The sequence below is a fragment of the Anticarsia gemmatalis genome, chromosome W, assembly GCF_050436995.1.
Source record: "Anticarsia gemmatalis isolate Benzon Research Colony breed Stoneville strain chromosome W, ilAntGemm2 primary, whole genome shotgun sequence".
In the NCBI taxonomy this organism is placed as follows: Eukaryota; Metazoa; Arthropoda; class Insecta; order Lepidoptera; family Erebidae; genus Anticarsia; species Anticarsia gemmatalis.
In genome coordinates this window covers 4,652,222-4,666,186 of record NC_134775.1, presented here as the reverse complement: position 1 = coordinate 4,666,186, position 13,965 = coordinate 4,652,222, and the positions used below count along the sequence as shown (strand labels likewise).

Below are 13,965 nucleotides of genomic sequence, written 5' to 3'. Positions count from 1 at the left end.
TTGTTAAAAAAAGGATTTACAATATTGGTCATAAAGGAACATGTCGTTGGGTCAGATGTTGTTTAAGGTGCTCTCTGGCCTATATCAACCACTTATTCAAGTGTGTGCATTAGATCGTCGTCTCGTTTCATCAGCTTCAATGTCAAATATATTTGAAAGGGATAAACATAGTTTTAGCATTTCGTTTCTACGTTTTTTAAGTGTAAGATCGTTTTGCCGTACCACGGTGGCGGGGCGCTTGACGGGGGTAGAACATTCAACCGTGACACGGTGGCCGGGCGCTTGAGAGGTTATACTCTGTAGTAATATAAGTACATGACTGATTATTATGAAAACTGGTTGATTATATTGGATATTCTTCATTTTATTACAAATTTCCCTTAGCTAGGCCTTAATACCCGCAGGTACCTTACAAATGGAAGAGGCTGATCTCCAACAATGTACTGCAATGGTGGCTGATAACTACATTTGCCACGCCTACACGCCTATAAACAAACTACATGGAACTACAGCATCTTGCGAAGCTAAAATGCTAAGTCAAAACGGCAATAACATCACATGTGATTGGTTATCACAACCGTGTTCTGACCAATGGACCAAATTGCAGAGACCAAACATATGGCTGTATAACTGTATCAATGAGTGTGCGATTCGCACAGTATGCGAAAATCATGTCACAACAACAATTATTACTCAGGCGGGGCTACTTGCCTTAGGTCAGGATTGTGTCATACAATACAAAGATACAACAATATACTCACATAACATGTATAGTAGCAAAACGAATATTAGAATGTCTTTAGAAGTACCTACTATTGACTCGCCAAATGATATGTGGAATACGTTCAGCGTATCAATTTTACACTGCGTCCAGATACCGCGTTTTACGCGCGTTCTACTCTGGGAGGGACTTACGTTTTGTTGTTCTATTGGAATATTCTGTTGATTATATATCCCATCAGGCTACTCTTTTTTCAATTTCATCAATAAACAGTTCGGTATTGAAGTTGTCACGCTCCATCATCGCAACTAAATACGTCGATACGCCACGCACTCGCGCGTAATACTGGACGCAGCAATGGCGCCCGAGTATCTCGACTCGCGCGTACGACGCGCGAGTCGAGAGTCGCGGTTATTGCACGCGTTTTACGCGCGAGTGATGACACGCGCAAAGTCTCCTGGACGGGATATACATATGTAGCTCTAGTACCTCAAGAACGCGCAAGTGTCTACGCGCGAGTGGACTCGCGCGTAAAACGCTTCATCTGGACAGGCTCTAAGTTTAACGCTGATGAACTTTCTTAGCTTAATCCATCGCTCATTTTATTCCTCTCCTTCTGTGCTGTGCTTCTTAATTACTTTTGTGTGCTGTACGCTCTTACTTAGAACTTTATTTAAGCTAAGTTGCAAATAAACTATTATTTACCAGAAAGCGCAGTTTATTTAGTGGTTGGTCTGGAACAATTCTTCCAACGCCACAGCTGAACGTATTCCACATATCATTTGGCGAGTCAATAGTAGGTACTTCTAAAGACATTCTAATATTCGTTTTGCTACTATACATGTTATGTGAGTATATTGTTGTATCTTACCAGAAAGCGCAGTTTATTTAGTGGTTGGTCTGGAACAATTCCTCCAACGCCATAGCTGAACGTATTCCACATATCATTTGGCGAGTCAATAGTAGGTACTTCTAAAGACATTCTAATATTAGTTTTGCTACTATACATGTTATGTGAGTATATTGTTGTATCTTACCAGAAAGCGCAGTTTATTTAGTGGTTGGTCTGGAACAATTCCTCCAACGCCACAGCTGAACGTATTCCACATATCATTTGGCGAGTCAATAGTAGGTACTTCTAAAGACATTCTAATATTCGTTTTGCTACTATACATGTTATGTGAGTATATTGTTGTATCTTACCAGAAAGCGCAGTTTATTTAGTGGTTGGTCTGGAACAATTCCTCCAACGCCACAGCTGAACGTATTCCACATATCATTTGGCGAGTCAATAGTCAGTGCAGTGCGATGCGCGCTCGACTACGGACGTGTATCCACTGTACACGGCACGAATTATTTTATTCGCGTTTGGCGCGGCCATAGCCGCTGCACGGTGACAGTATGAGTTCGAAAAAACTCATATTGAACGAATTATTGGCGTTCCTTGTCCATGCAATTGATTACATGGATGAGGTGAGCATATTGCAAATATGCCGATCCCACTTCAAGGAGGAAGATGTCAGCAGCGCAAAGCTGCTACTGTTCCAGTCTCTTGGAAAACTGGACCAGATGCCGTCTCGTCGCAGAGAGGGCTCCGAGAAGAGTCTTCAAGATATTATTGATATGTTGAAGAAAACCGACCCAGGCGACGTGCCTGACTTCGTGGCGAAAGAGCTCAGTAAACTGCCTCCCGTCACGTTCGATCACGTCGATGTAACTAGACTGCTGAAGGACATCACGTCGTTAAAAGCTGAGATGACTAAGATGCAGTCCAGACTAGAGGCCTCAGACACTATCATTGCTGAGCTGCGTGCAGAAATTACATCATTGCACAACGTTGGTTCAGTAATTAGGTCACCAGAGGCCTCAAAGGTGAACACTCGCCGCGGACCGCAGACTGCCTCTATAGGCAGTTTTGCGTCGGCGAACTCAAGTGCGTCACCAGCTGCCGATATCGCTGACGAAGCTTTGCTCGCCGCCGTCGTCGCATGCGCCTCTACACCGGCCACTGTGACATCACGCGTAGGTACAACGACCCCTGCACGTGCCTACGCCGATATAGTCGCTAAGAAAACACCTGCAGCGCAGACAAAGCGACAAATTATAAAAGGGGTTAAACAGAAGAGCTGCCTATTCACCCAGAAGGACAACAGGGAGCTAACGAAAGAACAGGCCGACAAGGATGGCTTCATCATGGTACAGAAGAAGAAAAAGAAGCCGAACCAAAACAAGTGCGGCACTGGACCGACCGGACCGAATTACTTGCTGCGTCCCGCTGTACCAGTGACGCCGCTGTACGTGTCCAGACTGCATTACTCTACAAAGGTTGAAGAGATTGTAGAGTACATACAGAAGTAAACGAAGTGGACTTTGAGAGTTCAGAGGTTGGAGTCACGTCACAATGTGGGTTTTAATGCCTTCGTGGTGAGAGTGCCAACTGAGCATCTCACAAAGTTCATGGAGCCAGAATTTTGGCCGAAAGGTGTTTTTTTCCGGCGATTCCGTGGCCGGATACCCGATACTGCGCGATAGTGATCGTGTATAATTATAAGTTATATTAATTATGTATGTATTAGTATATTTATATTTTTAATTTGTAATTTGTTTATTGTATTTTCTATGGGCCTCAGTTGCCTGAAATAAATGAATAAATAAATAAATAAAATAGTAGGTACTTCTAAAGACATTCTAATATTCGTTTTGCTACTATACATGTTATGTGAGTATATTGTTGTATCTTTGTATTGTATGACACAATCCTGACCTAAGGCAAGTAGCCCCGCCTGAGTAATAATTGTTGTTGTGACATGATTTTCGCATACTGTGCGAATCGCACACTCATTGATACAGTTATACAGCCATATGTTTGGTCTCTGCAATTTGGTCCATTGGTCAGAACACGGTTGTGATAACCAATCACATGTGATAAGCTCTTAGAGCCTGTCCAGATGAAGCGTTTTACGCGCGAGTGGACTCGCGCGTATCAATTTTACACTGCGTCCAGATACCGCGTTTTACGCGCGTTCTACTCTGGGAGGGACTTTCCTGCCAGTTATAAACATGGACTCGGATACAGCGGTTGTGTTGTGGCTTGCATACCGTCGAATATTCTGTTGATTCTATATCCCATAAGGCTACTCTTTTTTCAATTTCATCAATAAATAGTTCGGTATTGAAGTTGTCACGCTCCATCATCGCCACTAAATACGTCCATACGCCACGCACTCGCACGTAATAGTGGACGCAGCAATGGCGCCCGAGTATCTCGACTCGCGCGCCGCTCGCGCGTACGACGCTTCATCTGGACAGGCTCTTAGTCCTCTTATCTTACTTAATTGTAAATAGATAACTTACACTACTAGTATTTAGCTTCTTTTCCCCCCTTTTAATACTAGTATCTAATTCCAAACCTTACTCTTTAACTTCCTTTGCTTATCTTCTTAGATATTTTCCTTAACTTTTCAGGACTTGCTGCTTTACAAACACATTTTTCTACACAATGGCCACCACAATGATGACCCGTAAAGCTACACTTAAGGAAACTGAAGGAAAACTAAAGCTTGCCTTGCTCGAGCTAAAGTCATATAAAAAGGAGAATAGCCAACTGCTGGGGGAACGTGCTGACTGTGAGGACGCAATACAGAAGGTCAACCAGAAGGTCTTGGATCTTAAGGGTGAACTCGCTGAGCTCCATATAGACAATATGGATCTACTGGATCAGCGCAATCGGCTTCAAGAGGAAGTCAACTCCTTTAGCACCTGTAATGACACCTATCTGTGGTCCCTAGGGCGTATCACTGAACTCGAAACGGATCTAAATGAAGCACACATTAAGATAGTTTCGTTAGAGCATACTATTCAGTCTTACAATAGTAGTTCCACTCATAATCTTTACTCAGAGCTTATAGGTACTGGTCATCAGTCATTGATAGGCGTAAAACGCTCAAAAAATCTTCTTTTAAAGACTAGGAGCCATAATAAACTAAAGAAATATTCAAAAGTCTGTAGGTTGATTAAGAAAATTAAATTTAATCTCAGTAGGTACAACAATAAAATCAAATCATTGATCAATAATAACAATGAATTGACAAATGAACGTAGGGATTTATTATTAGAGTTAGACACCTGTAGCGAACAACTTATTTCAAGTAAAGTGTTGTATGAAAAACACACTCAGGACTTGAAGACATCAATCACCACCTTACAGGATAGGTTATCTCAAATGACACTAGACTATGAACAGGAGACTAGAGACTATATACTCAAATATGATAAGATTGCAAAGGTTGGCAAGGAAAACTTAGAACGTGTCTTGTCATTGTATAATAGTTCTCGCTGTTCACAATGTTCTCAGGCTACTTCACTTACTAGTGATTTAGAGTCACAGCCCTGTACTAAGCAGTCCCAACATATGACTAGTGGTGCAACACTAAAACATAAGTTGAGTTTTAGGTCAAACCAGAATAGTTTTAAGTCTAGCAGAGCATTAATGTTCTCAGATAGGATAGGTATTGGTTTTGGATCACTTTTAAATAACAATATTAACTATAAAGTGACCAACCACTGCTACCAAAACCTTAAGTTAGGCAGAATAGTAGAAAAAATCTAAACTATGAATTTAGATGAAGACACTCCAATCATTCTTATGATTGGTAATAGTTTAGGTTTAAGAAAGGCGGACATTATACATAGTATTAGTAGCTTATTAGAAATTAATTCAGGAAAAATAATAATATGTGCATACCCCTACTCTGACTCACTATCTGAGAATGAGAACCGACAAATTCACAAGTTGAATGCTATCTTACATTTGATAACAAGTCATCATAGTGATAGACTATTGTTTTTTGATACTAATAAATTTATTAGTAATTTTTATTTAACTAAAGAAATAATGTTTCTTTCTTGTAAAAATCGACGTATAATTGCTAGTTTGTTAGCATATAATATTAACTTAGTTATAGGCAATATAACACAACCTAGGTTTAAGGACGAAACAGTATCGTCTAGTCGCTTTACTAACAATACTGTGATTAATATTATTGATAATTTAGTTTGTAAGGACACTGTTACGCATAATGTAACAAAGAACAACAATAATTTAGACGCTTAAGCAAGACAACGGATAAACAGGCAGGTTTTCTGAACGTAGTACACCAAAATATACAAGGTTTATCCGGCAAAGAATTAGAGATATAATTATTTTTGAAAAAACATGACACACACGTATTTTGTGTCACCGAACATTGGTTGCTGTCGCACCAATTAATATTTAATAATCAATATTATTCTATGACAAGTGCATTCAGTAGGAAGAAGGCAATACATGGAGGGTCAATGATCTTAGTTAGCAACGACATAAAATGCAAAGAACGTAAGGATATAGTTAGCTTGTCAGTAGAACGCACTGCCGAAGTATCTTGTGTAGAACTCGAGCAGCATGTTATAGTATGCATATACCGTCCACCAATGAGTGACTTCAGTTTGTTTGAAACTATAGTTGAAGATATATTAAAGCGTTTAAGTGTTAGTAACAAGTATGTGGTTGTCTGTGGTGATTTTAATGTTAACATATTGGAGCAGTCCATCACTACCACCAGACTGATTACTCTTTTCAAATCATTTAATCTAAAACATCTTTTTAATAATCCAACTAGAATTACCGAACATTCGGCCACATGCTTGGACAATATGTTTAGCAACTGCGTATGTCTAGACAGGGTCATAGTTAACGATTTAACGTCAGACCACTGTGGGCTGAACGCAGTCTTCTCTAGGAAGAATGTTAAAACCGCTTGACATTGTTTAATCATGAGGTAGCCGCCAAGATTTCCAACATTGATATTACTCAGAATGACCCAGATGATCTCTATAAATCTTTGTTTAGCGATATTGAATCTCAGTTTAATACGATTTTTAAAGAAAAAACGATCGCTAAGGAAAATACAAAACTGAAATTTTGCGATTGGGCGACTGTAGGAATTTACAAAAGTAGAGCTAGGATGTATGAGCTGTATGCCATGAAACAATACAATTTCAATCCAGGTTTTCTTGAATATGTTAGGAATTATTCAAACATTTTTAAAAAATCTTGTGCCGCTGCTAAGTCTTTGTATTTAAGCAACAAGATTAAAAATTCCAACAACAAAATAAAAACAACTTGAAATATTATTAATAATGAAACAGGACGATCAACACCACCCGATCACGACTTCGAGTTAAATGTTAACAATCGGGTTATTACAGATAGCCTAGGCGTAGCTCAAACATTTAATAATTATTTTTCTGACATACCAGTCATTACGACTAGTTCCTTAAATTCCTCTACCGCTAAAGCAGAATCATTACTTAGGAGCAATGTGAGTCAGTGCAATGTCTCATTTTATTTTAAGTATATAAACCCCTCTCGAGGAGGGCGCTACTGAGACCCGGTAACAACGTTATTCGTATACTCCGTACAGAAAAGTTATTTAAAAATATAATTAAAGTGAATTTAGTGTTAAAAATTCGTACAAGTGACAATAAACGAGTGATTATGACTATATATTGAAGACAGAGTTCCAGTGTACGAATTATATCCAAAAAATCTAAAAAACTGAAGTGTAAACAAACAACAGTGTACAAACTTTTGAAATCCATTCTCGCTATTCTATAAACTTAAATTGCGTCTGTGATCAGTGAAGGTGCCAAAGTGTAAATAACTGGGTGATCTGAGTAATTGTTCTAATTACTTTTAGAAAAACATAACCTCACATCATAATGAATTTGCAATTTCGCTCCTCGTCGTAGAAAATAAAGTGCGAAACAGCGCTATCTATTAGAAAAACCACACACTACGTTCGACTGATGTGCGCACACGCACAATAGCACACGCACCATAGCTACGAAATAGTACCACCCAGTTCTACTAGAGGGCGCAACGAGTACTAAAACAAATAGACACCATGGAAGAGATTATGAAAGCCCTTAAAAATATTCAAAAAGAACTAAACGCACAAAAGATAGAAATTCAGAAAAGCGGTGAAAAGGTGACAGAACAAGTAATACTCAACATAAGTAACAAATTAGAAGAGAAATTTACAGTATTAGAGGAAAAACATCAAATCTTAAAGGAAAAAACTGAACAACAAGAAAAAAGAATTCAAACTATGGAAAAACAAGCAAGACAAAGAAACATAATTTTCTTTGGTATTGAAGAAGGCGAGACATCCTACCATAACTTGGAAAACAATATATTGCAATTCATAAATGAAATTTTTTCCCTACAAATGGATTGTAGAGATATTCAGGAAATTAAAAGAGTGGGAAAAAAAGGAGAAAGGCCGCGACCAATAATTGTTACGTTTTGTACCCTTGGTTCAAAGATTAACATTTTAAAGCAAAAAAGATCACTGAAAGATACCCAATATCACTTGAGCGAGGATTACCCTAAGTACATATTAGAAAAAAGGAAAGAACTTCAGGCAGAAGCTAATAAAGAACGTGAAAAGGGAAATAAAGTAACGATAAAATACGATAAACTTGTCATATTAAAATCAAACAACAAAAGAACATTGGAAGCTTCACTGAAGTCTGTTCCCAATACTCAACCACAAACTGGTACTAGTACAACAAGAGCCAGCAAGAAAAACAAAATAAAACAATCAAACCCATCTATATCCAGATCAAACAGTGTCTCTGAAGGAGTTATAAAACCAAGCATCCTGAGTTACCTCGTAAACAACAATATCAACACACCACGCAACCAAATCAACGATACAACCAATAACTTAAACTCATAGCAACCAACGCCCCCCTCCCTCTACGATGCAACATTAAACCAAATACAAAGAAACAACAAAAACCATCTTCCAACCCGGCTGGTCACCGTGGAAGATCAAGACCAAAACCCTCTAAAGAAGATATCTCAAACTTCTACAACAATAAGAAAAGAGACGGAAACCCAAGAAATACTTAAATCAAACAAAAAACAAAAAGATCAGATTTATATAGTAACTTACAACGTCAGAACTTTATCTACTCACGAACGCTTAATCGAACTTAGCGAAGCGCTCATTAAAGTTAAATATGACATAGTTGGATTGTGTGAAATAAGAAGAACGGGCACCCGGATAGAGGAATATAATAATTTTATACTATGCCACACGGGACACACACCCGGCAGACACGGAGTAGGTTTCATAATAAATAGAACCCGCAAGAATTGGATTGAAAGTTTCGTGGGCATAAATGAGAGAGTAGCATTATTGAACTTAAACATACAAGGACTGTCTATGTCACTTATACAAATACATGCACCGACTGAAACTGCGTCTGAAGAAGAGATTAAAATCTTTTACTCGAATGTCTATAGAGCCATAGACCAAGCTTACAAGAACTATATCTTACTGGGCGATTTTAACGCTAAAATAGGCCAACCAAGAGACGATGAACATCTCATAATGAAACCAAACGGGTGTGGTGAAAGAAACCAGAGAGGTCAGAGGCTAATTGATTTCGCCCTTGAACACAAACTTGCGATCTTAAATACTTTCTTCCGTAAAAAACCAAACCAAAGATGGACCTGGCGTTCACCAAATGGCAAATTCAAAAATGAAATAGACTTCATTCTGTCAAATCAACCAAATATCTTCCGAAACATAGAAGTCTTAAACATAAACTACCCGTCGGACCACAGAGCAATCAGAGCAACCATGTCTATCACAAAACAGAGGAAAAACCGCACAGCCTACAAAAGCAATCGATATTCATCTCTGAAAACTGAACACGAAATAATATCTTACAGACAAAACATCGCATCTAAACTAGAGGATATAAATGAATACGAAGAAAATACATCACTTCAGGCTTTCTATGACAAACTGACCAAAACTATAACCCAGAGCTTACTGGACGCTCGAAGCCTTAACGAAGCATCAAAAGGCAACCATAAAGTCCTAAAAGAGCGAACACTGGAACTTATCAAAAGAAGACAAGAGTTACAACACAAAAAAATAAAAACTCGTGCCACAAAAAACGAACTATCGGCTTTATATAAACTTATAAGCAAATATATTAAACATGACTACAAAAGCTACAGATCGAAGACTATCGAAAAACATTTGGAAAAAGCAGGAAGTTCAAAGAAGGCGCTCAAAGAACTAAGAACAAATAAATATTGGATAGATGGCTTAAACTGCAAAGACAAGACCGTAAATAATCGCAAAGAAATCATAGATGTAGCAACTCATTTCTATAAAAACCTTTACAAAACACGAGATAAAGAGTGTACCAGTTTTAGAAATATAAATAATATAAACTCTACAGACGAGAGCGGACATATAGCACCAATAACCGAAAAAGAAGTCATACAAGAAATAAAAAGGTTAAAGCTAGATAAAAGCCCAGGACCCGACGGCATTACAAACGAAGCTATAAAAGCTGCCTGGCCGCTACTGACTCCATCAATAACACACTTATTTAACCTTATATTAAAAACCGCCGAAATACCATCACAGTGGGTAGAGTCAGAAATAATTTTAATCTACAAAAAAGGTGACTCAAAAGATATTAGAAACTACAGGCCTATAAGCCTTCTCTCGTGTATCTACAAACTGTTTTCCTCCATAATCAACAAAAGAATAAGTGTCACAATAGAAGCATACCAACCAATAGAACAAGCAGGCTTTCGCAAGCGCTTCTCAACAATCGACCATATACATACTCTAGAACAAATAATAGAAAAATACCAAGAGAAGCAAAGAGTGCTCTACATCGCATACGTTGATTATAAAAAAGCGTTTGATACCGTGTCACATTCAAGTATATGAACCGCTCTGGAAGCTCAAAAAGTTGAACAAGAGTATATAAATATAATCAGGAACATTTATAAAGGCAGCACAGTAAAAATAAAACTAGAAAACACTGGCCCTTCATTCTCTATTGAGAGAGGCGTGAAACAGGGCGACCCGATGTCTCCAAAATTATTTATATCAATCCTAGAGTCAGTAATAAAAAGAGTTAACTGGGAAAACACAGGATTAAATATCAATGGCAAGTATTTATCGCACCTGCGCTTTGCAGACGACTTAGTTCTGCTGTCAGAATCTAGTACACAATTACAAAACATGATTTATTCACTAAACACAGCTAGTAAGCAGATAGGACTAGAAATGAATCTTTTGAAAACTATGGTCATGACAAATAGTACACAGAGAGGAATATCGGTGGACGGTGAAACCCTGAAATATACAGATAAATACATCTATCTTGGAAAAGAAATTGGCTTCAACAAAAAACAAAATGAACTAGAAGTAGAAAGAAGAGTACAAAGTACTTGGAATAAATACTGGTCATTAAAAGAGATATTCAAAAGTAACATGCCAACAAATATCAAAACAAAAGTCATGACTTCATGCCTCCTACCCTGTCTAACCTACGCATGCCAAACCTGGAAATATACATCCAAACTAAAAAGCAAAATCATTACTTGCCAACGCGGAATAGAACGAAGTATGCTGAACATTAAAAAGATGGATAAAATTCGTCACACAAAAATCAGAGAAACCACTAAAGCGACAGATGCTCTAACTTACGCTAAGAAACTGAAATGGAAATGGGCTGGGCATGTAGCAAGGCTAAAGGACGAAAGATGGACCAGCAGGGTAACAACGTGGAAAGGCCCAATCGGCAAACGTCTCAAAGGCAGACCCCTCACGAGATGGGCAGACGAGCTGGTAAAAATAGCTGGTCCCTGCTGGCCGCAAATAGCCCAGGATAGAGACATATGGAACTCTTTAGAGGAGACCTTCACCTTCACTCGAGGAGGGGTTCATGCAAGCTAACAATCTAACACTATCAACATAGCAAGCTAACATTTTACATTATGTTATAACCAATAACTAAATTATATATATAAATTTTCTTTTTTAACTACTTTTATACACCAACTTTGTATTACTTTTGCATGAAATAAAAGGTTTTTTATTTTATTTATTTTTTTATTTTATATAAACCCCTCTGACGTAATCAGAGTATTCAAGTCGCTTAATTCCAAAAGTACTGCGGACTTGTGGGGTATTTCTGTCAAGTTACTTGAGAGTATTATCGCTGAAATAGCACCTCATTCAGCTGCAACTTTTAATCGATGTGTAGATGTAGGTGTGTTTCTTAATTTAATGAAGCACAGTAAGATAATTCCCCTGTTTAAAAACGGATGTAAAACTGAGCCCAGTAACTTTAGGCCAATATCCATCTTGCCTGCTATTAGCAAAATATTTGAAAGGGCTATATTAGAGCAACTAGAAAGCCATTTCAGTTTGTATAATTTACTCCACAGCAAACAGTTTGGCTTTACAAAGGGTCGATCTACCATCGATGCAGGGGTCACACTTATTAGGCATATTTTCGATGCTTGGGAGATGTCGCAGGACGCTATTGGGGTATTCTGCGATCTCTCCAAAGCGTTTGATTGTGTTGACCACAATACTCTTTTACATAAACTTAAGTACTATGGAATTGGGGATGTGGCACTTGACTTACTTGCATCCTACTTGTCTGAGAGAGTGCATTATACAGACATAAATGGGTCAAGATCCACTGGATCTGCGGTTAGTCTCGGGGTACCACAGGGCTCTATCCTTGGTTCGTTCCTTTTTCTGGTTTATATTAATGATTTGCCACATCAGGTACAGGATCTGTGTGATATCGTACTATTTGCTGATGATACGTCGCATATATTTAAAGTAGATCGTAAGAAAACTGATTTTAACGATGTAAATGGTGCTCTTACACAGGTTCTCAATTGGTTTACAGCCAACAATTTGTTGTTAAATTCAAAGAAAACCAAATGCATTAGATTTACCATGCCCAACGCTAGGAATCTAGGTACGAACGTAGTTCTAAATGGTGAGGTATTAGAAATGGTCAATTCCGCAACCTTCCTAGGTGTAGATTTAGATAATAAGCTTCAATGGGGCACCCAAATAACAAAGCTCGCGGGCAGGCTCAGCTCCGCAGCCTATGCGATAAGAAAAGTAAGACAGTTTGCCGGTGTAGATGCGGCAAGACTGGTTTACTTTGTGTATTTTCACAGCGTTTTGTCCTACGGTATTCTACTTTGGGGCAAGGCGGCTGATATAGACACAATTTTCGTAATTCAAAAAAGAGCAATTCGCGCTATTTACGGCTTAGGAGCGCGGGACTCTCTGCGGGAGGTATTTGGGAAAATAAGTATACTGACGGTGGCAACACAGTATATTTTTGCGAATTTGATGTTCATCAAACAAAACATCAATTCGTTTGCTAAGAATAGTGACATGCATAACATTAATACCAGAAATAAGCACAAATTAGTAGGTCCCTGCAATAGATTGCAAAAAGTACACAACTCATTTGCAGGTCTTGGTGTTCGGTTGTATAACAAACTCCCTAGCAGTGTTATGGATCTTCCCCAACAAAAATTCAAAGTAGTTGTTAAAGATCATCTAATTAAAAGGGGTTATTATAAGGTTGACGATTACTTAATGGATAAGAAAACATGGGATTAGTTAGTAACGGGTTCTACACAAATCAAGATTAAATATCTATATATTTATATATACATCTTTGCATTGTATAAACATTAACAGTCATTTCAACTCTGTAACAGAGAGGTATTGCACGAGTCTCAGTGGTATTCATTATCTTTTTTTCATTGAAATGGTGGGCTCCCATGCCAAGGTTCGTCATGCTCACTAAAATGTCATTGCTTGCGGCGGCGTCGTGTGCCGGGTCACCCCCTTCCCTCTAATATGTGCGAAGGGGGTGATGGCTGGTCCACGCGTCATACTCGTGAACGGGTGCTGCTTGGGGTGACTGGTCGTCCTGGGTGTGGTGACTGCCATAATTTTAAAGTAACTACGTTGCAATAACTGTACTTCCTTTACCACAGTATGCTCTTGAAATGCCTCTTATGATTTCATTACTTATATTACTATGTGGGTAGATGCTCCCATCATGCTTCCAATACTATTTATATCTTGTTTTTTAGCACCTTAATATATTGATTTTGTACGGGTGACTTAGTTGGTAACTCCGCACATTGATAGAAGATGTGATAGTTAAAGTAGTAGAGACGGAAAATGTAGATTTAGTAATTTATTCAGTAAGTATTACAAAAAAGGTTGAGACTAATTCTTTCACTTAATGCACTCATAAAGTTCGCGAGTTAAAGGTATTCGGTCAATGTTCAACTGGTCAGCGTTTCTTGTAGTCTAGCTTATTTA

The 13,965-nt window shown here is 38.3% G+C and overlaps 2 protein-coding genes across 2 annotated transcripts; both read left to right on the top strand.

The window, feature by feature from the left end:
* The first annotated feature begins 2,185 nt into the window (after positions 1-2,185).
* LOC142985845 (uncharacterized) lies at positions 2,186-3,079 on the top strand. Its single transcript, XM_076134088.1, has one exon. It carries the CDS (start codon positions 2,186-2,188, stop codon positions 3,077-3,079), a length of 894 nt encoding a protein of 297 aa, XP_075990203.1.
* A 4,586-nt stretch (positions 3,080-7,665) lies between these two features.
* LOC142985734 (uncharacterized) lies at positions 7,666-8,502 on the top strand. Its single transcript, XM_076133983.1, has one exon. The coding sequence runs from the start codon at positions 7,666-7,668 to the stop codon at positions 8,500-8,502; it is 837 nt and encodes a 278-aa protein (XP_075990098.1).
* The last annotated feature ends 5,463 nt before the right edge of the window (positions 8,503-13,965 follow it).

Excerpts from the sequence above, each read along its gene's own strand:
- LOC142985845 (XM_076134088.1), top strand. The coding sequence starts at position 2,186 with ATGGATGAGGTGAGCATATTGCAAATATGCCGATCCCACTTCAAGGAG.
- LOC142985734 (XM_076133983.1), top strand. The coding sequence starts at position 7,666 with ATGGAAGAGATTATGAAAGCCCTTAAAAATATTCAAAAAGAACTAAAC.